Source organism: Acomys russatus, chromosome 1, assembly GCF_903995435.1.
Source record: "Acomys russatus chromosome 1, mAcoRus1.1, whole genome shotgun sequence".
NCBI lineage: Eukaryota > Metazoa > Chordata > Mammalia > Rodentia > Muridae > Acomys > Acomys russatus.
This window is the reverse complement of record NC_067137.1, coordinates 93,400,983-93,425,429: the sequence shown is the minus strand read 5'-3', so window position 1 is coordinate 93,425,429 and position 24,447 is coordinate 93,400,983. Positions and strand designations below refer to the sequence as shown.

Sequence of the window (24,447 nt, the reverse complement as noted above, 5' to 3'; positions counted from 1 at the left end):
CCTCTGCCTCCCAAGTGCTGGGATTAAAGGCGTGCTGTAGAAGGAATATGACTGGGCCCCTGGTGAAAGTAGTTTTAGTGGGCTTTGCCTTTTGAGACACTGAGATAAACATTGTGGTAGACTGAGAAGAGCCATCCTGGGTCTGGAATTAAGGAAAAGCATGGTGACTCCAGCTGGACTATTGTATTGTAAATGGGAGGGAACCTGAGGAGAGACCAGGGTTGGCAGGCAGAGGGACTAAAGAGAAGCTGCAGAGTAGGACCACAAGCTGTGGTGCTGATTGCTTCTACTGGGGAGAGGATCTGTGTGCAGGCCTGGAGCCGCCTAGGGATTCTTCCGTTGGAACTGATAACTAGAAGGTTTATTCTTATTCTCCTTACCCTCCTTTCCCTCCTGTTTAGAATAGATGGATTGTAAGGAAGATACCTTTGCTTAATACATTCATAATAAACTGGGCATGGTGGCACACGCCTTTTATCCCAGCACTTGGGAGGCAGAGGCAGGTGGATCTCTGTGAGTTCGAGGCCAGCCTGGTCTACAAAACAAGTCTAGGACACCTAAGGCTACACAGAGAAATCCTGTCTCAAGAAACCAAAACCAAAACAAACCAAACCAAAACTCAAAACAAAACAACCCCCCCCCCAAAATAACAAAATAAAGTAATACTAAAACCTAATTGTTAAGGAACTACAGCCAACAGCATGCACCACCACGCCCGGCTTAATTTTTTTTAAACATAATTTATTTTTATTTTATGTGCATCGGTGTTTTGCCTGCATTGCATGTATGTGTGAGAGGGTCAGGTCCCCTAAAACTAGAGTTATAGATAGTTGTAAACTGCCAGCCATATGGGTGCTGAGAATTGAACCTGGCTCCTCTGAAATAGCAGTCAGTGTTCTTAAACACTGAGCCATCTCTCCAGCCCCTCTTTTCTTTTTTTGGTTTTTCGAGACAGGGTTTCTCTGTGTAGCCTTGACTGTCCTGGACTCGCTTTGTAGACCAGGCTGGCCCCGAACTCACAGCGATCGGCCTGCCTCTGCCTCCCAAGTGCTGGGATTAAAGGCGTGAGCCACCACACCCAACATAAAAAATTTTTTAAATAAATAAATAAATAATAAAAGAGGGGCTGGGGAGGTGGGCGTGGTGGCGCACGCCTTTAATCCCAGCACTTGAGAGGCAGAGGCAGGCGATGGCTGTGAGTTCGAGGCCAGCCTGGTCTACAAAGTGAGTCCAGGATGGCCAAGGCTACACAGAGAAACCCTGTCTCGAAAAACAAAAACAAAAAAAAAAAATTTAAAAAAAAATTGTATATACAGTTGTCTGCATGTACACTTGCAGGCCAGAAGAGGGCATCAGAAATCATTATAGATTACTGTGAGCCACCATAAGGTTGCTGGGAATTGAACTCAGGACCTCTGGATGAACAGTCACTGCTCTTAACCTCTTTTAAAAAAATTTTTTTTTTTTTGGTTTTTCGAGACAGGGTTTCTCTGTGTAGCCTTGGCCGTCCTGGACTCACTTTGTAGACCAGGCTGGCCTCAAACTCACAGTGATCCGCCTGCTTCTGCCTCCCGAGTGCTGGGATTAAAGGCGTGCGCCACCACGCCCGGCCATTAAAATTTTTGTAAAGACAGTGAAGTTGGTCTTTCCATAGCAGACATTTTTTAAAAGATTTATTTCTTTATTATGTATATAGTGTTCTGCCTGAATCACACCCGCAGGCCAGAAGAGGGCATTAGATCTTATTACAGATGGTTGTGAGCCACCATGTGGTTGCTGAGACTTGAACTCAGGATCTCTGGAAGAGCAGCCAGTACTCTTAACTTCTGAGCCATCTCTCCAGCCCTAGCCTCTTTTTTTTTTTTTTTTTGTTTTGTTTTGTTTTTTTGAGACAGGGTCTCTCTGTGTAGCCTTGGCTGTCCTAGACTCACTTTGTAGACCAGGCTGGTCTCGAACTCACAGTGATCCGCCTGCCTCTGCCTACCGAGCGCTGGAATTAAAGGCGTGCACCACCACTGCCTGGCGCCAGCCTCTTTTTTAATAGTTTCCTATTTCCTGGGGCTGGAGAGATGCTTTAGTGGTTAAGAGCATTTGATGCTCTTGCAAATGATTCAGGTTTGAAACCTGGCACCCAGTTTCAGGGGATCCAAAAGGCACAAGCACATTATGCATACCGGCAAACATCCATACACATAAAAATTTAAATATCAAAGGGAAATTAATTTTTTTTTTTCGAGACAGGGTTTCTCTGTGTAGCCTTGGCCATCCTGGACTCACTTTGTAGACCAGGCTGGCCTCGAACTCACAGTGATCCACCTGCCTCTGCCTCCCGAGTGCTGGGATTAAAGGCGTGCCCCACCACGCCCGGCTGAAATTAATTTTTTTTTTTTTAATTTCCTTTTTTTTTTTTTTTTTTTGAGACAGGGTTTCTCTGTACAACCTTGGCTGTCCTGGACTCACTTTGTAGACCCAGACTGGCCGCAAACTCACAGAGATCCGCCTGCCTCTGCCTCCCGAGTGCTGGGACTAAAGGCTTGCGCCACCACGCCCGGCTCTGTTTTGCATTTCTTATTGCAAGTCCTCAATAGTTCATGCCTCACAAAAATGTCTCTCAGATATATTGGAACAGAAGGCTAAAGATGATGCTCTCATGTTATAGAGAGGGAGCATAGAGAGATGAAGGGGTGATAGGACAAAAAGTAGATTATTGAATCTACTCCTCAACTTGAGGCCTTAATTGTTACTCACAAATCAGGTTAGTTTTAATTCATAGATATAGAATTTTGTATACTGATACAAAATGTGTTTAATTTTGATACATTAAAATAGAATTCAAATTTAATATTATCTTCACACATTATATTTCTACTCTAGCGTGAGGTATTGTAGATATGCAGCTCAATTAATACATAGTTTACTCCAAAGGTCTGATAGTGTTATTGCAGGCTGTTTAGGATAATTACGTAATACAAGTCAACTGTTGAGCGACTCATGGTCATGTCAAGTATAGAAATATACATGCTAGGTTTAACAGATGATTCTATAGGTACTTGTGGTAAAATAGTTAGATAAAGTCTTCAAAAACTTTAGAGACCTACAAAATATGACATTTAAAAATATTTTTTATTGTTTTAAAGATTCTTTGACAATAAGACAGGTTAACTCCTGACAGTACCCAGCCTAGCACAAAAAAGATGATGAGCATTTAAGAACCTCCTTGTGGAGATGGCTTCGAGTGTGACAAATCAGCTACAGGATAAAAATGTCCCCTTTTCTCCCACAGACAGAGTTCTGGTTAAAAATGGACAAGCTTGGATGTAGGCAGAGTTGATGACCAGACTCTGCCAAGACTAGGTAAGCAAGTCCTCAGTGGTTCCTGCTTCATAAATATACGGGGCCAGAAGGCCAAAGGTGATGCGCCAATGTTATATAGTTTGGGGTATCTGTTCAGGCAGTAAACTGTCTCTGTCATTTTTTCATTTTGGAAATGCTAACCTGCACTTCCTGTTTACTTGGGTGATTAAATTTATTCCTTCTCAAGTCTCTGATGGAGTTGAAGACCAGATAGTTAATTTTAAAATTAATCTTAGTTGTTTAAGAGTTAAAAAGATACTTTCAAGTCTAGATAGATACTTTTAGGTTGATAGACTTGAGCTTTAATAGATGTTGATTTAAGTTCAAAACTTTAGATTTACCAAGATAAAATAGATAATATTTTCTACAAGGTTGCCAAATACATTTTGATTAAAAATTATGTGTGTAAGTCTTTTGTGTGTGTGTGTAAGTCTTTTGTGTGTAAGTCTTACCTATTGGTTTTTTATAATTTTTCACAATTGTGCTTTTGTGCTTACTGTATATAAAAATGGCCTTTTTTTATTTAGACAAAAAAGGGGAGATGCTGGGGGCGGTGGCTTGATATATTTTTATGCTAATTACTGCTTGCTGTCTGACCCACCTTTTGCTTAATAAAAAGCCATCCCACCTGGGCAAGGAAGAGATAGGTGGGGCTAGGAGAGAGAGAGGAATTCTGGGAAGAAGGACTGCCAGGAGGAGAAAGGAGAGAGACCTGAAGTGAAGAGAGGAAGGCCGCCATGGGTTAGCTGGAGGAGAAGCACATGGCCGACGTGGATGGAGAATCCGGCCCAGATAAAGAACATGAGCAAGTATATATGATATATATAGACGGGAGGTGGCTTGATAGAAGTTATTGGAAGCAGATAGCATGGGATTGAGACAGGGATCGCAGGCCTGAGGCCCCACTATGGAAAGTAGTTTAGAGGGTTGATATCTGCCCTGCCCCAGGTTAACCAAGGCTATTTTAAAATATAACAAGTGTCTGTGTCTTGATTGATTGCTAGCTGGGCCTATAGATAACACATATAATTTTAAAACAATAGGGTGACTGTTCAGGCAGCAAACTGTCTCTATCATTTTTTCATTTTGGAAGTTACTTACCCGCACTTCGGGTTCACTCAGGTAATTAAGTTTAACTTTTTATTTTGTTTTTGTGTTTTTGTTTTGTTTTCTTTTTTTGAGACAGGGTTTCTCTGTACAGCCTTGGCTGTCCTAGACTCACTTTGTAGATCAGGCTGGCCTTGAACTCACAGAGATCCACCTGCCTCTGCCTCCCAAGTGCTGGGGTTACAGGTGTGCACCACCACTCCCAGCAGGTAATTAAGTTTTCTTCCTTCTCAAGTCTCTGATGGGGTTGACAACCAGATAGTTTAGTCTTACAATTAGGCTTAGTTGTTTAGGGGCTAAGATGTTTTTAGGTCTAGATAGATGTTTAAAGTTGATAGAGATGAGATATGCTAGATATTGATTTACATTCAGAATTTTAGACTCACCAAGATATGAAAGATGTGTTCTTCAAGGGTACCAAATCCAAATAGCCAAATCACTATGAATGTAACATGTACATAATTCCTGATTGTTTCATGGTTCTTCTTGCTGTATGTAGTTTATTTTATTTATATTATATGTGTAATAATATAAATGTATATGTAAAAAAGGAAATATAATTTAAGAAACCCCACCCCTTCTAAATTCATGTAGAAAGCTGGCTATGAGGGTTGCTCTTAGTTGTCAGCTTGACTGGATCTGGACGGAACTAACAGAAAAGCTGTGGAATACACCTGTGAGGTAAGGCAGTTGTGCTCCCCTCCTGGCCCCTCATCTCTGAAACAGTCTCACTGTGTATCTCAGGCTAGCCTGGCACTCGCTAAATAGACCAGGTTGGCCTGGAACTCATAGAGAATCTGCCTGCCTCTGCCTCTTGAGTGTGGATGGATAGAAGGCGTGCAGTACCACCACACAGAGCTGCGGGTGGCGGGTGGGGGAGTTTCTTGACCAGTTTAACTGAAGTGGGAAGATTCACCTTAAATTTGACTAGCAACTTCCAGTGGCAGCCCAGATTTAAAAAAAAAAAAAATCCCAGAATTCTTGCTTTCTACCTACTTGCCGCTATTGTGCTGGCAAGTTCAATCCACCCCGTTGGCATTTTGCTGCCCCTCTGCTGCTGCTGCCACCAGACTTGGGGAAATAACTCAGTTCCTTCAGCCTTCTAATATTCACTGATGACCAATGGCTTTTCCAGAAATCCTCCAGGCCTTCAGTGCCAGACTGCGACTACTGAGATATCTGGCCTCACGGATTGAGCAGCTCCTGGGTTCTCAGCCTCTCCAGTGAAAAGGCTGCCATTGTGGTACTGCCTACAGTATAGTGCGGAAGCCAGCTGTAGCTGGCAAGTTTAATGTCAGCTTGACCCAAGCTGGAGTCATCAGAGCTTCACCTGAGAAAGTGTCTCCATAAGATCTGGCAGTAAGGCATTTTCTTTTTCTTTCTTTCTTTTTTTTTTTGTTTTTGTTTTTTGTTTTTTTGTTTTCTTTGAGACAGGGTTTCTCTGTGTAGCCTTGGCTGTCCTGGACTTTCTTTGTAGACCAGGCTGGCCTAGAACTCACAGTCATCCACCTGCCTCTGCCTCCCTAGTGCAGGGATTAAAGGTGTGCGCCATCATGCCTGGGCAGTAAGGCATTTTCTTAGTGATATCCCATTGTGGGTGCTGCCATGCCTGGGCTGGTGGTCTTGGGTTCTATAAGAAAGCAGGCTGAGCAAACCACGGGGAGGCAAGACAGGGAGCAGCACCCTCCATGGCTTCTTCCTTAGCTTCCGGCTCCAGGTTCATTCCTGTTCGAGTTCCTGTCCTGGGTTCTTTCAGTGATGGACTCTGTAATGTGGATGTGTAAGGCCAGTGCATCCTTTTCTCCCCTACTTACTTTTTTTTCTTTTTTCCCTCAAGACAGGGTCTCTCTGTGTTAGCCTTGGCTGTCCTGGACTTGCTTTGTAGACCAGGCTGGCCTCAAACTCACACAGATCCACCTGCCTCAGCCTCCTGAGTGTTGTGATTAGAGGTGTGCGCCACCATACCTGGCCATAAGTCCCCATTTTAATAAATATTCATTCTACTGGTTCTATTCTTTTATTTTAATTTAATTTTTTTTAATTAAAAAAATTTTTTTTGAGACAGGGTCTCTCTGTGTAGCTTTGGCCATCCTGGACTCACTTTGTAGACCAGGCTGGCCTCGAACTCACAGTGATCTGATCTGCCTGCTTCTGCCTCCCAAGTGCTGGGATTAAAAGCCTGCACCACCACCACCTGGCTAGGTTCTGTTCTTTTAAACAACCGTAATATACCAGGCATGGTGGGTATGCTTGTAACCCCAGTGCTAGGCAACAGAGACAGGAGGATCATTGGGGCTCACTGGCCTGCCAGTCTAGCCTTCTTGGTAACATCCAAGCTAACAGATCTCACAGAAACAAACAAAACCCTCCCAAAATAAAAACCAACCAATCAACCAACCAAAAAATCAGAAAAGAAAAACCCTATCAAAACAGGGTGGCTGGGCGTGGTGGCGCACACCTTTAATCCCAGCACTCGGGAGGCAGAGGCAGGCAGATCGCTGTGAGTTCGAGGCCAGCCTAGTCTACAAAGTCAGTCCAGGATGGCCAAGGCTACACAGAGAAACCCTGTCTCGAAAAACAAAAAACAAACAAACAAACAAAAAGCAAAACAAAACAGAACAAACTAGGGTGGATGGCTACTGAGAAGTAATAGCTAAGACTGACCTAAATATGTACTTGCACACATGTGCACATGCACCAACCAGCACCCGTACAAATATACAAAATAACTAAAGAAAACATAAAGTGCTCATTGTTTGCTCCTATGTTCTTTTAACATACTCTTTTTTTTTTTTTTTTTTGGTGGTGCTGGGACCAAGTCCAGGACCTTGTGTGTGCCAGGCAAACAATCTCTACTGAGCTACACACACAGACAACAGTATTTTCATTTTATAATCAGGGTTTTGAAATAATCTGGCAAAGCTAAATGTAGTCACAGAGGCAGTCCTAGGAATAAAACCTTTGCTACGCCACCGATCTCAGGCTTGTTTAAAACTAGCTTACCTTCTTTTCTAAGATCCTTCTTTCCTCTCCCCACACCATCTTAATTCTAATACAAATTTCGTTTTTAAAGTGATGCAGATGGCTCAGCTCTTACTACTCTGGTTTGTGTTATGGTACAGGGGGAAAAAAGAGCTTCTCACGCAGGTTGTCCACTATGAGTCATGAAGAGATGACTTTCAGTAATATAACCCATATACACAGCTCATCACTATTTTGTAGATTTGGGTTGACTATTGATCTAATTATGTCCGTTGAATCAGAAGACAAGAGTGCCCTACTTAAGTCGGAAGGTGAAGTTTTATCCAACGTTGTCAATAATTTGCTGTGTACCTTGGCAAGAAAGTTAACCTTAGTTTTCTCTCTCAGGTTAACCATTATCGAGATAAAATCATACGACATTAAAATTGGCAGAGCCTTCTGAAATTACACAGCAAAATTCCCTTATTTTTTGAAGAGTGACTTACTCACCTTGTTTATGTGAGTGATTATGAGTGATTTACCCTATCCACCTATGTAGTTAGTTTTTCTGGGCAGTACAGACCAGTATTGTTTCCATGCACCATATTTCTCTCACTGTTGTTTCAAGAAATAAATGAGAAAAACTGAAATCATTAAACAAATATAAAGCTTTTTTTTTTTTTTTTTGGTTTTTTGAGACAGGGTTTCTCTGTGTAGCCTTGGCCATCCTGGACTGACTTTGTAGACGAGGCTGGCCTTGAACTCACAGCGATCTGCCTGCCTCTGCCTCCCGAGTGCTGGGATTAAAGGAGTGCGCCACCACGCCCAGCTTCTAAAGCTATTTTTTTTTTTTAAGTCAGAGAATAGTATTAACATTATCAGGTACTGTAATCTTAAAATTTACTGGAATGTGTGCCCCAGCTATCTTGAAGAATTTAAGCATTAGAAGTTATGAAGACTAGCCGGGCGTGGTGGCACACGCCTTTAATCCCAGTACTCGGGAGGCAGAGGTAGGCGGATCACTGTGAGTTCGAGGCCAGGCTGGTCTACAAAGTGAGTCCAGGATGGCCAGGGCTACACAGAGAAACCCTGTCTCGAAAAACAAAACAAAAAAAACCCCCAAAAAACAAACAAACAAAAAAGAAGTTATGAAGACTATATAGGGAAAAAGACAGAAAAAGGATAGGCAGAAACAAAATTAAGAGAGGGTTTGTTGTTTGAAGGGAAAACAAAACACCCTGAAACATACTAATATCCTATCAATATTTACTGGTCTTTTCTCACTTTGAGCATTTCTTTTTTTTTTTTTTTTGTTTTTCAAGACAGGGTCTCTCTTGTGTAGCCTTGGCTGTCCTGGACCTGCTTTGGAGACCAAGCTGGCCTCGAACTCACAGCGATCCACCTGCCCCTGCCTCCCGAGTGCTGGGATTATAGGCATGAGCCACCAGGCCCGGCTTACTTTGAGCATTTCTGAAGGAAATATGTACAATAGTAATGCTCCATGCTATTTCCTACTTATATAGAACATTGTATCATTTTTTAAATTTGCAACACTTCTTCCCAGGCCACTGCCTTAAGCAATGCACTGCAACCTGCAAAAACCACAGTCCGTGGGGGTGGGGTGGGGGACTCCAAGTCCCGAAATGCTCACTGGTCTGTTCGCACCGCCCGTTCGAAAGGGCGACGTTTTCATCTGGGAATTGTAGTCAATCCAGAGTCTGTATTTCTGGGCTGTGGGACTGAGGGACAATTCCCACCCCCAGAAAACTACAACTCCCAGAAGGCCGCGCGCGCCCTTCCCGCCCCGCCGTCGCCGCGCTCCGCCCCCGGCCGCTCCTCCTTCGCTGGGCTGCGCTGTTCATGCCTTCCTGTTGGTCCCGGCTGGGAGAAGTTCACTCTGATCAGCTGATTCCAACTGACAACAAGAGAGGAGGAAGCCTGAGAGGCAGTAGAGGAGGAGGGGGCGGAGATGAAGCTGAGGATGGATCCACCGGGGCCCTAGAGCAGCCCAGGTCCCGTCGGCAACCCACGTCCTCCACACCGCCAAGCCGAGGCTGAGCAGCTCCGGGTGGGCTCTGCGGGCCGCGGCGAGCAGGGTGGGGGCGCCTCGGCCCAGCCCAGGACGAGCGCTGGTCCCGGGGCTCCCGTCGCTCCTGGGAGGAAGGGGGGACGGGTGCGGCCCTGGTGGGGGTGGGGTGGCATAAACAATGGATTCGGCTCCGGGATGTGCGAGTGTATGTGGGTTTGGGGGGGCCTTCTTTGTTCTTCGGCTCCGCTGCCACCCCTTTGGTCGTGGTGGTGGTGGTGTCTGGGAGCAAGGTGGGGGTGAGGAACCCGGGATCAGAAAGAGATGTCGAGGTGGGGGGTCCGAGTAGGCAGATTATTTGCTTGGCCTGGTAGTGGAGGGGGGGGTTGTCAGGTGTTCTTCTGAAGGTTGGCTTTCTGTTTTTGTCAGTAATGACAAGTTTTGATTTTTGTTTTCATTTTGAGAGCTGACTGGGCACGTCTGAGGTGAAAAATAAGGTTCCCTGGTAACTCCCTGGCCTTCCTTGTTTATCTGAGGATCAGATGGAGAGATTGGTTACTGTAGGGAGGAGTGAATGTCTACATGGAGCGCTTTACACTTTACTCTTGGGATAGAAGACAATGCGAGGGAGAATTAGGAGTGTAATTACATGTGGAAGTGACCCCAACCCTCTTTTCCTGTCTCCCCAAGTTTGTTGTAAGTTTTTGAGTGACAAGAGAAGATGAGTTGTTTTGAGTCACTACAGGACCTGGCTCTGCTGTGCACCGAGTGCAGGAATTCTGCCTCCTGTTGCTCCAGGCTCCTTTCCTCTCTAGAAAGAAGAGGCAAAGGGAAGCAACACTAGTTGTGTTATTGTTTTTGAATGTGAAATTGGGACTATTGTTGCCATTTTTAGAATCCTTACTAGGCCTTCACCTAGCTGAAACAGTCCACTTAGAAGGATAATTGGCTTTCTCTAGCTTCTTTGTGAGGGGTCTGAAGTTTATTGTTCTGTTTTTCTTTAGCTTTTCACAGACTGCCTTCTCTGCTTCCCCCGTGTGAAGAGCAGTGTAAAGAGCAGGTGCCCAGGGCTAGCCTCCCTCCCAGTGACCCCTTCATGATTTTGAATCAGAATTTAATAAGAGGAGCAGAGCCTTCTTACCAACAAAGCTCTACCACCTTTTAGGCTCTGGGCCTAGAAGTGTTTTGTTGTTGATAGATGCTTGTTTGGAGACAGAGTCTCCCTGTAGCCCTTGCTGCCGGGGAACACACAGAGATTCACCTGCCTCTGCCTCAAAGCTGGCTTGTTTTCTGAGATAGGGTCTTTGTAGGTAGTCCAACAGCCCTGCTTCAGCCTTTTGAGTGCTAGGATTACAAGTGTACCCCAATACCCAGCATGGCGATTGTTTTCAGAGGGAAGATCTTAGCCATGATTTTTTTTTTTTGAGACAGGCCTTCTCTGTGTAGCTTTGGCTTTTGTAGACCAGGCTGGCCTCGAACTCACAGAGATCTGCCAAGGCGTGTGCCACCGTGCCCAGCCTTAGCCATGATATTTCCAGTCCTAAAATAAGCCACTGTAGTTTTATAAGCAGGAATGAGGGTTCCCTTAGTGGTTTGGGCCTAGCCTTTAGATGCTCTTTTTGTTTGCTCATTTTAAGGTGACTGCTTATTAAAAATTAATTATTATTATTATTATTGTTATTATTATTTTCTACAAGAGTGAAATCTTCCTCTGTTCTAGGCAGCCCTGGAAACGTTGACTTGAGGTCCAGGTGTATTGAAGAGCTCCTCACCACCTTATTTCATCACTATGACTTTGTGAACCCAGCGGACCTCTCCGGGTGCATCGGAGACTCTGTCACGTTCATTCTTACCACATCTTTCTCTGCACTTTGCAGAGGATGAAACCATCAAACTCAGCCGACATTGCTGCTGATACAAGAGACTTGGAGGCAGAGAATTAAAAATTTGAACATTTGTGAGTGTGTAAAAATTCTTAGCCAGACAGGTTTTCTTTTTGAAAGTGTTCAGAACCCTGTGGAAGCGCTAGCTGCCTTCAGACTCAAAGCCTTTGTCTTCCTTCATTCCTGGGAGAGTGCAGGAGTGACTGTTCCGGGGGGTGCGTGGGTTCCAGACCAGTCTGAAGTTATGAGTGCCCAGACTTCCTCAGCAGACAAGGGTCTAAATCCAGGGCTCATGTGCCAGGAGAGTTATGCCTGCAGCGGGACTGACGAGGCTGTCTTCGAATGTGACGAGTGCTGCAGTTTGCAGTGTCTTCGCTGTGAGGAGGAACTCCACCGGCAGGAACGCCTCCGAAACCATGAGCGAATAAGACTCAAAGCTGGCCACGTCCCTTACTGTGACCCCTGCAAGGGCCCCAATGGGCATTCTCCAGGTGTTAGGCAGAGGGCAGCCGTGAGGTGCCAGACCTGCAAAATCAATCTGTGCCTGGAGTGCCAGAAGAGGACTCATTCAGGGGGTAACAAGAGGAGACATCCCATTACTGTTTACCATGTCACTAAGGTCCAGGAATCCCTGGAGGGGGAAGAGATGGATGAGGAGACCAAGAGGAAGAAGATGACAGAGAGGGTTGTGAGCTTTCTCCTGGTAGATGAAAATGAAGAGATTCAGGTAAGTGTCTGGCCATTAGCGACACCTCTCTGTGCAGTGATCTACTGCTGCGAGGTTGCTCTCCAAAACAGTCCAGGAGGAAGGAGTGCCCCTTAGAAACAGGAAAAGCCAGGGCCTCAGAAACCTTAAATTGTCTGCAGTCAAATTTAGTTAGTTTTAGGGTTTTGTTTTATTTCTAGTCATTTTTGTTACTGTTACTGTTGTTGTTGTTGGTTTTGTTTTGAGAAAAATTCATTCCTTAGCTCAGCTGGCCTGAAATTCCCAGCAGTCCTCCTGCCTCAGCTTCCAAGTACTGGGATTGTAGGTGTGAACCCACTATGCCTGGGTAACCTTTTGGTTTTTTGAGACAGGGTGTTGCTGGGTAATCCAGGTTGGCCTTGAACTAGTGATCCTCTTACCTCAGCCGCCTGAGGTACTGGGACTGAGGGTTAAAGATTTAGTTATTTACCAGCTGGATAATCCCCCCCCCCCCAGACAGGGTTTCTCTGTGTAGCCTTGGCCATCCTGGACTCACTTTGTAGACCAGGCTGGCCTCCAACTCACAGCGATCCGCCTGCCTCTGCCTCCCGAGTGCTGGGATTAAAGGCGTGCGCCACCACGCCCAGCTCACCAGCTGGATAATCTTGAGCCAAATTCATTTACCTTTCCCCCAGCCTTGGTTTTCCCATTGTACAATGGGAACATTGTGAGAATGAGATGAGTCTGTCATTTAGTGGTAGGAAGAGCTGCTTAGAACAGTGGTCTGCAGGAGATCTCAGCAACCACATGGTGGCTCACAACCATCTATAATAGCATCGGCGTCCTCTTCTGGTGTGTGGGCATACATGCAGGCAGAATACTGTATATGTAATAAATAATTCTTAAGAAACAAAACAAAACAAGACAGTATTCTTTCAGATGGCCTCTTCTGGTTTAATTATACAAGCTACTTAGTCCATTTTCTATTGATATAGCAAAATACCTGAGTCGAGTACCTTATTATTTTTTTTAATTTTATGTGTGTTGGTGTTTTGCCTGCATGTATGTCTGTGTCAGGGTATCAGGTCTTGGAGTTACAGACAGTTGTGAGCCGCTGGGTGGGTGCTGGGAGTTGGACACGCATTCCCTGGGAGAGCGTTCAGTGCTCTTAACCACTGAGCCGTCTCTCTAGCCCCTGGGTAACTTATTTATGAGGAATAAATGTTCGTTTTGCTCACAGGTCTGGAGGCTGGGAAGTCCAAGAGCATCTGAGGACTTGGTTGTGGGCAAGGGGCTGTCTTGGCTCATTAAGCCCCCCCTCCCCTCACAGGGCTCCACTGTGATGACCTTATCTCAGTTGCTTCCCATAGGCTCCACTTGGACAACATCGGTACGAGTGTGAGGATGTAGTCTGGATGAGACAGGGTGGGTGGGTGGTTAGGAGCAGGGGATTGTTCTTGCAGATGACCCAGGTTCAATTCCCAGCGCTCATGTCAGGAGGCTCACAGCTGTCTCTGAGTCCAGCTTCCACCAGAGGATCCAACCACCTCTTTGGCCTCCAAGAGCACCGTATGCACAAACCCATACTCCACGTAAACATACATTGCTGAAAAAATAGCTTCAGATACCAGGGGTGGTGGTGCACGACTTTATTCACAGCACTTGGGAGGCAGAGGCAGGTGGTTTGCTGTGAGTATGAGGCCAGAGTGGTCTATAAAGCGAGTCCAGGACACACAGGGAAACCCTGTCTCGAAAAAACAAACAAACAAATAGCTTCAGAGGAATATTCCAACCGTGGGGACTTCTGATCAGCGGAAGTCAGGGAGGATGTCCTGAGTGACTGGGGTCTTTGGTTTGTCCCACTTGGGGAGAGGTGGCCAGAGAAAGGAGATGTGAAATAATTCAGAGAGCATGTCCCTTAAGCTAGGAGGGAGATGATGGCCTGGGACTATCAGGAGTGACTGGGGAAAGGGTAATTTTTTGATTTTGTTTATTTATTTGAGACAGGGTCTCTATATGTAACCCTGGCTGTCCTAGAACTCCAATCTGTAGACAGAAATCTATCTGCTTCTGCCTCCCAAGTGCTGGGAGTAAAGGCCTATGCCACCAGGCCTTGCTAGGGTGATATAATGAAATTTATTTATTTATTTATTTGGAGTTCAATTAAAAAAAAATTAAGTACATGTGTGTCCCACTGCACATGCGTGGAGGTCAGGGACCATCTGTAGGAACCGATTGTCTCCTTCCACCATGAATTTTCCAGGGCTTGAACTCAGTATCAGCGGCAACAAGCTTCTAACTGGCTAACCATCTTGAGGCGGGCCCTTCAGTAGGCTCTCAGGGGAAGACTGCCTCACTCTTGAAATTCACACCCTAGTTTAGTGCTCACCTGCTGTGCAGCCACAGCCAAGTTTCTCTGGCTTCACCAGGCCGGTCCTGTCTCAACTTCATAGAACAGTGAGAGATCAGGAGTGGACAAGACTTATCAAAGTGCCTGGCAACCAACTTGTTGTTGCCAGTACCTTGTGGTACTTGTGGCACACTGACTTAGTACTTGGTGATGGCTCAGTCTGCAGAGGGAGGAACACCACTGTCAGTCACCCTCAGAGAGACATCCCAGTTATCCACTAACTGTTTCTCTGCCTCTGCCTTTATCCTTTGTGGATAGGCTGATGGCAGTGAATTACGTCATGATTCCTATTCGCTTCCACTGTCGCTGGATGCTTTGCTAACACAGACTTTCCTTTATTGGTTTGTGAGGAGCTAACAGAGTTAGGGAAGAATGACCCAGATCCCGTTCTGCCTCCCTGTCAGCAGTAATGTCTTCATTATGGATTATGCTCTAAATGGGCAGCTTGTGGACTAAATATTTTATAAATGGAGCAGTTGGATCTGGATGGTTCTTGTTTGTTCTGGTGTAATGTCTGCCTCTGAAAGTCACAGTTCATGGTATTGACACTTTTCTAGAGTGAGATTTGTGACGGACCACTACTTTTCATGAGTAGTGACAGACACCTCTTAAAAATTTGCTTATTCATTGTGAATAAATGATGTGATTAAAAAAAATTTTTTTTGCTTATTCTTAAAGTACATGCTCATTTTAACTTAATATTCACTCGTGTGTGCGTGCGTGCGTGCGTGCGTGCGTGCATGTGTTTTGAGGGGGGTCCTGTATGTGTCTTTATTTTATTTATTTATTTGTTTATTTTATTTTTTTTTTAAATTTATTTATTATGTATACAGTGTTCTGCCTGCAGGCCAGAAGAAGACACCAGATCTTATTATAGATGGTTGTGAACCACCATGTGGTTGCTGGGAATTGAACTCAGGACCTTTGGAAGAGCAGCCAGTGCTCCTAACCTCTGAGCCATCTCTCCAGCCCCGTATGTGTCTTTTTACATGCTAAAGCTAGAGGTTGATCTTCAGTTACCCTTGGAGACAGGGTCACTCACTGGACATAGGGCTTGCTGTATAAACTAGATTGTCGCCTGAAAGCCCTTGGGACCCTCCTACCGCTGCTTCCACCTTTACCAGACCCCAGTACTAGGGGCACTAGCACCTGCAGCACACTGTACCATCTTCATCCCCCTCGCCCCCTCTCCTGTCTTCTTTTTGGAGACTTTTTAAAGACATCATCTAGTGTAGCCCATGCCATTCTCATACTCTTTGTAACAGATGATGAAGTTCAATTTTTCTTTCTTTTGAGACAGGAGCTCACAAGCCTTAGATATCCTGTAATTCACTGTGTAGATAGGCTAGGGTGGCTTTGACTTTAGAGATCAGTTTGCCTGTGCCTCCAGTGGTTTGTGCCAGCACACCTGGCTTGACCTTGAATTTTGATCCTTTTTTACTCTACCTGACTGCTGGGATTACACCAAGCCTGGTTTACACAGTGGGGATTGAACCTAGGCCTTGCTTCATGTATACTTGGTCAGCACTTAACCAGCAAAGCTACAGTCCCAGCCCAGTCAGTCTGTCCATCTGTTTACTTCTGTCTTGTTCTCTTTTTTTTTCTTTTTTCTTTTTTTGGTTTTTCGAGACAGGGTTTCTCTGTGTAGCCTTGGCTGTTCTGGACTTGCTTTGCAGACCAGGCTGGCCTTGAACTCAAAAAGATCTGCTTGTCTTTGCCTCCTGAGTGTTAGGATTACAGGCTTGCGCCACCGTGCCTGGCTTGCATGTTTAGTTTTCTAATGAAAAAATTATTTTCACTTACATGTGTGAATGTGCTTGTCTGAGTTCATGTATGCCACATGTGTGCAGGTGCCAGAGAAGTAGAGAAGAGGGCGTTGGAGGGAAGGTGTGGGTAGTTGTGAGCCACCTGCTGTGGGTGCTAGGAACCAATCTCTGGTTCTCTGCAGGAGTGGGGCACCCTCATAACCTTGAGCCACCTCTCTAGCCCCCTCTTAGAGTTGTGGCAGGGTCTCAGTGTAGACCTCAGACTAGCCTTGAACTTATAACCTTCTTGCCCTAGCCTTCTCAGTGTGAAAACTGCAGTCATGCCTGCCTTGTTGGAGTTGCACAGTGTGTATTTCTCTTTTCTTTTCTTTTCTTTTCCCTCTCCTCCTCCTCCTCCTCTTCTTCTTTGAGACAGATTCTCTGTGTAACTCTGGCTATCCTGGAACTTGCTCTGTAGAACTCAGAGATCTGTCTGCCTCTTTCTCCTGAGTACTGGGATAAAAGGTGTTCACACCTCTCCAAGACGGTCCGTGTTTCTTAATGAGGGATTAGAAAGATGCAAAGACATGTAATGAGATAAATCTAGCTCCTGGGAGACCCCTGGCCTTTATCCTTTTTTGTTTTGTTTTGTTTTGTTTTTGGAGTGTGTGGTGTGAGCAGCTGGGTTGCTGAAGGTGCCTGTTTTTCCGTCAGTCATAGGTGTTGACCATTTTCCTAGGAAGTAACAATTGATCCATGACAGCCACACCAGTTGGCAGGATTGGAACAGAATTCATTCACTTTAGGTGAATATTTGTTCTCATAGAGTCATAAGTAAAAACTTAGATAAGGAAAATACTTCAGTTTTCTTTTTCTTTTTAAAGACAAGGTTTATCTGTATAACCCTGCCTGTCCTGGACTTGCTTTGTAGACCAGGCTAGACTTGAACTCACATAGATTGTCTGCCTGAGTGTGCACCACCACTGCCTAGTTCTATTTCAGTTTTCTGATAGCTGCATGTAAAAAAACAAAAACATGGTTGTGTAGAACCAGTGTAGTTGATACATTTTGCTGGCTTATGTTTTATGCCCGACATAAGATCGTATGCAATAAGAAGCACACTGTTAGCACTGAACCTCATTTTCCTTTTTTCTTTTAATAAGACAAAGTTTTTAAGACAGGCTGGTGAAGTGCTTCGATGGGAAAAGGAGAGGAATAGCTGCCCTGTGCTCTCCACATGTTCTCTGCGCTGCATTTCTGCGCTCTCACACACCCTGTAGACAGAGTCCGCTTATATTAGCCCGTGGTCTCGAGCTGCTGTACAACCCAGTCTGTCCTCGGACTTTCAGCCTTGCCTCTGCCTCCCCGTGGTGAGATGACAGATGTGTGCCACAACAGCTGGCCCTGAAACTCCTTTCCTCGGTGTTCTAGTCTTGGCTCATAATAGCTGAAATTTAAAAAGCTCCTACTCTGGAGTTTTCCTTAGTACCTGTATAAGGCATTTAATCCTAATGGAGATGCTGTGTATTCGCCTCATATTGCAGTAATACATTATCACATAGAAGTAGGTTGATAGGCTGTGCTCTTTCTAGAAGCTATGGAGGAGAATTTGTTTCCTTTGGTTTTGTCTAGCTGTAAGAATGGACCTGCGAGCCGGGCGTGGTGGCGCACGCCTTTAATCCCAGCACTCGGGAGGCAGAGGCAGGAGGATCGCTGTGAGTTCAAGGCCAGCCTGGTCTACAAAGCAAGTCCAGGACAGCTAAGACTACACAGAGAGACCCTGTCTCGAAAAACCAAAAAAAAAAAAAAAAAAAAAAAAAAGAATGGACCTGCGTTCCTTGGTTTGTGGCCCTGTCCTTGAACTTCAGAGCCAGCAGTGGAGCAGTTTCCAGTCCCTTTGCGTTTCTCTGCTTTATTATCACTTTCTTTCTGCTTCTGTGTTCCTCTTGACGCCTCTTTGTAAGAATCCTCGAGAGTATATTAGTTCTACTAACACAATCCAGGGTGCTTAACTGAGTCATCTGCAGAGTCCTGCTTGTCACACCAACTGGCACATTCATAGGTTCATTGGATCAGGACAGGGACGTCCCCTGGGGGATGACAATCTCCAGCCTGCTACATCTTGTGAAGTAGATTGTGTTTCACAGATGACCTCAAAGGTCATCTGATGCAAAATGTCCGCCATGCAGTGATTGAGAAACAGATCTACCAGATGCAGGTGCACTGCAGAACTGGCTTCCAGGGGGGTGAAAGCTGCCGTAGGGCACAGAATTTAACCAAACACCCTTCTTGCTTCTGGTCTCTCAGGGGCAGTCCTGCCAGGGAAGCCCACCCTCTCTCTGCTGGGTTTTGTGGCCTTTCTGGTCAAATGGTCGACTTCCGGGGTTGTTGTTCTAGGCCTGAGTGGAGCTGCTGAGGATGATGAAGGACTTGCACTAATCTCCTAAGGCAGAGCAACGCCCTAAGCAAATGTCTCAAAGGTCAAGACAATAAGCTTTCCAGTGATTAGGGTTCTTATGGGAGTAAGTGGGTGCTCCTTCCCTAGTCTTTGGAGCTTCAGGAAGTCAGACACCTTGTTTTGTCAGTATGTTTACTAATTGGGGGAAAAAGATGAGAGACTAAAAGTCATTCTTTATTCACCCCCCGCCCCCCACATTGAGGCCAGTGACCTTATTTTCTAAGATAGATGTGTTTCTATTTTGTGTTTCCAAGTGCTTTGCTTGCATGTGTGTCTGTGGTGTCATGTGCATGTCTGGTGCCCATGGGGCCAGGATCCTAACTGGATCTAACTGGAGTTAGAGACAGTTGACAGTTGTGAGCTGCCATGTGGATGCTGGCGACCAAACCTGGCTCCTCTGAAAGAGCAGCAAGTGCACTGAGCCATCTTCAGCCTCCTAGTCTCACCCTTACCCTCCATCTTTATTTATTAATTTTTGAACAGGGTTTATTTTTTTTCTTATTCTTTTTTTTTTGTTTTGTTTTGTTTTTGTTTTTTTTGAGACAGGGTTTTTCTGTGTAGCCTTGGCCATCCTGGACTTACTTTGTAGACCAGACTGGCTTCGAACTCACCGCGATCTGCCTGCCTCTGCCTCCCGAGTGCTGGGATTAAAGGCATGCGCCACCACGCCCGGCTTTTTTCTTATTCTTATTCTTTTTTTTTTTTTTTTTAAGACAGGGTTTCTCTGTGTAGCCTTGACTATCTGGACTCACTTTGTAGACCAGGTTGTACTCGAACTCACAGGGATCCGCCTACCTTTGCCTCCCAAGTGCTGGAATTTAAGGCTTGCACTACCACACCCAGCTTCCATTTTCTTTCTTTCTTTCTTTCTTTCTTTCTTTCTTTCTTTCTTTCTTCTTCTTTCTTTCTTCTTTCTTTTTCTTTCTTTCTTTCTTTCTTTCTTCCTTTTCTTCTTCTTCTTCTTTTTTTTTTTTTTTAAGATTTTATTTATTTATTTTGTGTATGAGTGCTCTACCCTTCAGTTCAGAAGAGGGCATCAGATTCTAGTATAGATGGTTGTGAGCCACCATGTGCGTCCTGGGAATTGAACTCAGGACCTCTGGAAGAGCAGACATCGATTTTCTATAAAGTTCTCATGAGCATCCTCTCCAGGCGAAACATGCTCCCCTGGACTGTGTCCTAGCTTCATTCTGATTGACTACTGACTGAGACTCAGGAGGGTCCAGGAACATTGGCTCCTCAGCTGACTTTGTGGGCTCATGAGGTGGCTGAGGGAGGCTAATAGTGTCTGGGAGGGCCAGACCTCCTTGAATAGAAAGCAACCATAGGCTACTCTGTGCCTTGGGAAGCCAGCTGAGTCCTCTGCCCTTCGTTTAGCCTGGTCACTGGATCCCTCACTAAGATGGTCCTTTAAGAAGACCCAACACACTGCTTGGCTACCTCCCTTGTTTACAGTCCCAGAATAGTGCTGCTCAAAATACTGGGACTTAGCTTTTTTTTTTTTTTTTTTAATTGACCAAAAGAGACCTTATTTTAGTAGGACTCAAAATGGAAAAAGATGTTTTCTTATGGGATGGGAAGTCTTTGTGCTGACTGGCTGGGCAGGTCTGCCACGATTCTCTTTTCATGTGCCCTGGGCATGGTGAGTCACTCTGTCCTCTGGCTCCTGGTTTAGGTAGCTTCTTGGGGCCCTCTCTTTAGGTAGGCTGTTCAAACCCCAAAGCACTCCATTCTGGGCAGTAGGTCATGAACCAAAGGAGTCCCGAGTTCCTACATTGCTGAACTTTCCCATTCCTCTCTAATGGCCGGACTGACCGCGACTACGAGCTGCCTGCTGCAGTGGGGAGTTACCCTTAGCAGCTTCTGGTCAGAGCGCAGATACATTTTGTCATTAAGTTCTTAGGTGTCATGCCAAGAAAATAAAACACAAAAACTCTTTGGCGCTGTCAAAACAATAAGCAATAATTGCATGCGTGGCAAGGCCTCCCCCCACCCTGTCCTTTACACTTGGAAAGTAAAAGCCCCTTTGTTTGGTGATGGTGGTGTACTGGACGGCCTTAAATGGGAGTACTGGGAAACACAGCATTTCGTATGACTCAGACAGAAAGATGAAAGAGCCCCTTTTGTGTGTTCTTAGCTTCTGGTGAGGGTCTTGTGCTATCTTTGGGTTCATTCTGCTGTGACTGACTCTTGGCTTTTAACCTGGGAGCCTATTTTGTTTAGTACAGGGCTGTTTAAAATTTGACCCATATAAGCCTTCAAAATCGCAGTGAGTCAGCTTTTCAAGGAGCCCTCTTTAACTGTTTTGTTACCTCCAGTTTGTAAGTTCTATTCTGTTTCTTTTCCCCCTCTTGTCTGTCAGTTTTGAAGTGATCCTTCTGAATTGGGCAAGTGCTTGGCTTTTTGAGCTAGGAGGATTAATGACTAAGTTCATTTTGTGGGTTTGCACCGGGCATGTGTCTGCAGCTGGGCTTCCCTGTAGGTTGTGTAGCTCTGAGGGCTGACTGGACTGAGCTGGGGACCTGGCCTGCTGTGGAAGGAGCTCCTAGGAGAGCTCTTTAGTTCATATTTAGGTGCTAATTGATTGACTCTGAGAACTGAGAGGGAGCTACTGGGAGACCATGATGAAGGCAAGGGGAGCAAGGGTATAGAAAGTTCCAGGCAGGAACACTTAGACAGGTCTGTGGGGAAGGTCACAGAGGGACTGTCTGAGGCAGGTGATGCTACCTTGGAGTTTTTGTTTCTCTTGCTCCTCTTCTTTCTTTTTTCTTTTTCCTCTCCTCTCTTAGATATGGTCTTGCTTTAGTATTCCAGGCCAGCCGTGAACTCAGTTGGTAGCAAGGACGACCTTGAACTTGTGATCCTCCTGCTTTTACTTTCTTAGAGCTGGAGTAAACAGCTATGCATCTCCATGCCTGGTTTGTACAGTGCTGGGGACTGTACCCAGGGCTTCATCAAATAGTCTACCTAGTGAGCTGTAATCTCAGCCCTCATCTTGCCTTTCTTTAAAAAAAAAAAAAAAAGGTCTTTATTATGTGTCTGTGGGCATGACAGGTGTATGTGTATAGACATGTACGCCACTGCTTGAGTGTGGAGGTCAGAGCATGACTTGCAGAAGTCATTTCTCTCCTTTTAATGCTTTTTTTTTTTTTTTTTTTTTCGAGACAGGGTTTCTCTATGTAGCCTTGGCTGTCCTAGACTCACTTTGTAGACCAGGCTGGCCTTGAACTCACAGCGATCTACCTGCCTCTGTCCGAGTGCTGGGATTAAAGGCGTGTACCACCCCCCATGCCCAGCCCTTTGTTCATTTCTTTTGTTTTTGTTTTGGTTTGGTTTGGTTTAGTTTGGTTTTTCGAGACACGGTTTTTCTGTGTAGCCTTGGCTGTCCTGGGCTCACTTTGTAGACCAGGCTGGCCTGGAACTCACAGAGATCTGCCTGCCTCTGCCTCTGCCTCCCGAGTGCTGGGATTAAAGGCATGCGCCACCATGCCCGGCTGTTCATTCGTTTCTTCTTGTTGAATGGTGGTAGAGATGGTGAGCTGGCATTTACTCAGCCCCACCCTGCTCAGCCTCAGGAACAGACAAATTCTCAGCTGGCGGATCGGCTGTTTTTGTCTTTTTGCCATCTTGTGGTTTAGGGTTCTCTGGGCATCTGCGTTGGTAATTGAAGTTGTGCTGATACCGGCATTGAGGTGGCTGCTGACCTTGGGTCTCATCTTGATTTTCCTTGCCCTGTTCATTGCTGTCCTCTCTAGGCTGTCATTGGCAAGGAGGGCCCTGTGGAATTGTGGTCTGTAACACTAATACATATACTTTGTTTTGTTTTGTTTTCTTTTGTATTTTGAGACAGGGTTTCTCTGTGTAGCCTTGGCTGTCCTGGACTTGCTTTGTAGACCAGGCTGGCCTTGAACTCACAGCGATCCGCCTCCCTTTGCCTCCCAAGTGCTAGGATTAAAGGCATGTGCCACCACTGCCTGGCCCCAAAACATATTCTGTCTCACTGGTCTACCTTACTCTCCTGCACTCTGGTTGTCAGCACCCTCCATCACTTCTCCTTGCACAGGCAGGTGGTAATACTGTGGTCGATGCCCAAAGGGTCACTGCATGTAGTAAGGTGGGAACCTTCGCTTAGGATAGGGCCGGTGTTGTTGGGCCAGGCCTTCGGGAGCGCTTTCCCATCCCTCACTCTTTTCCCCACTCTCACTATTCTGGTGGTTTTGTTGGTAATTGTGTGGAGGAACCCTAGGATGTGGATAGTGTTTATAAGTCTGCTGCGTATTTACTGCCTTCAGCTAGAATTCCACCAGGGCCTGTGACATGTGCTGCCTCCACACCCTTTTCTCCTTCACCATCAAGCTCCACAGTCTCTCCATCTCCTGCACTGCGAAGGCACTTCCTGGGGTGGTTATTCTTTATGGCAGTCTGGTGTACAAATACGTCTTCCTTGGTGTCATTCCTGGGGATGAACCATATTCTTACATTGAACCATTTTACCGTTCCCAAAACATTCCCTATGATGATCTTTTTGTCTTCGCCTGTGGGCGCCACCACTACATGTGCCCGCTGCCTATGGAGCTGGGCTTTGTGTTGAGGAAGCAGGCTGCTGCTCTTCCCAGGTTGGATGGTGACTAGGTCAGCGGCAGGGGTGGGGCTCTCAGAGTTCTCTGGGGTGTGCTCCTTTTTTTTTTTTTTTAAGACACTGTGTAGCCCTGGCTGGCCTAGAACTTGATTTATAGACTAAGCTGGCCTTGAACTCATAGAGGTCCATGCTTCTGCCTCCCAAGTGCTGGATCAAGGGAGTGTGCCACCATGTCTGGCCTTCAGTCAAGAGGCTCCATTTGTGTGGCAATAGTTAGAATTTTAGGGTGGAGATGTATACTAGTTATACATAAAGACCGTGGCTGCTGGCCTGACAGCCACGGAGGATGATTTGATTTTCTGGTAATTCCCGGAACCCCTGCATGTCCCTCCTTTTTTTCTCTTCCTTCCTCCCTCCCCAAAACATGGTTTCTGTGTGTAACCCCTGCCTGTCCTAGACTCACTTTGTAGACCAGGCTGGCCTCGAACTCGCGATCTGCCTGCCTCTGCCTCCTGGATGCTGGGATTAAAGGTGTGTGCCACCATGTCTAGCCCCCCCCCCCCCCTTTCTTCTTTATACTGGATCATTTCTGGTTGATTCTATGCATTGGATGCTTGAAAATAACTTAAGTTTGGTCCTTTCAGACACCCCACATTCAAGTTAAGTGACAACACAATTCGGAGCAGGTTAACAGTCAAAGAATATTCTAGAAATTCTACTTTCTGGTTTTGCCCTGCTATCTAGTGATTATGTCATTCACATGGCTAAACTGTTCCATATCATTTCATAACCTTTTTCTTTTAAAGTTCAGACATTGTTGCGCTGCCTTGAAATGGAAGTACTTACTGAGCCGTGGCATCTTAGTAGTTGGGGTAATCTCTCTGTGCAGCTAACTCCATCTTGTAGTACTGGGGACCAAGCCCAGAGCTTTATGCATGGCAGGCAAACGCTCTGCCACTGAGCTACATCTCTAGTCCACTCCAAAATGTTTTTAGAATGAAAACTCATGGTGAGCAAGCCTGGGAGGCATGGTAGAGGCCGTCAGTGCTTGGAATGTCCAGTTCTTGTTAGCCCTTGAGTAGGGGTTACCTGAGGATCTCATAGTTCTTTCTGCATGGCCTTTCTGGTTCCAGCAACTGTGGGTTTAGTTTGGTTAGTAGGTCACCATTGGTTTTCCCCCCATGTCTCAGGAAACTCTGCTGTTTTAGATTTGGAGTATTTGGCAGGCAGGCAGACAAG

The 24,447-nt window shown here is 45.6% G+C and overlaps 1 protein-coding gene and 1 pseudogene across 2 annotated transcripts in view; one reads left to right on the top strand and one right to left on the bottom strand.

Annotated features, from left to right (window-relative positions):
* Nucleotides 1–9,250: 9,250 nt before the first annotated feature.
* Zfyve1 (zinc finger FYVE-type containing 1) overlaps nt 9,251–24,447 on the top strand; it is a 53,841-nt gene continuing 38,644 nt past the window's right edge. Inside the window, exons 1-2 of one of the 2 annotated variants that reach the window (XM_051148738.1) lie at nt 9,251–9,490; nt 11,169–12,058. In XM_051148738.1, coding sequence (XP_051004695.1) covers nt 11,576–12,058 — 483 coding nt within the window. In that variant the 5' untranslated portion in view covers nt 9,251–9,490; nt 11,169–11,575. The remainder of the gene's footprint in view (nt 9,491–11,168; nt 12,059–24,447) is intronic. The other variant, XM_051148730.1, reaches the window with a different exon arrangement.
* LOC127195384 (Y-box-binding protein 1-like) lies at nt 22,172–24,067 on the bottom strand (annotated as a pseudogene).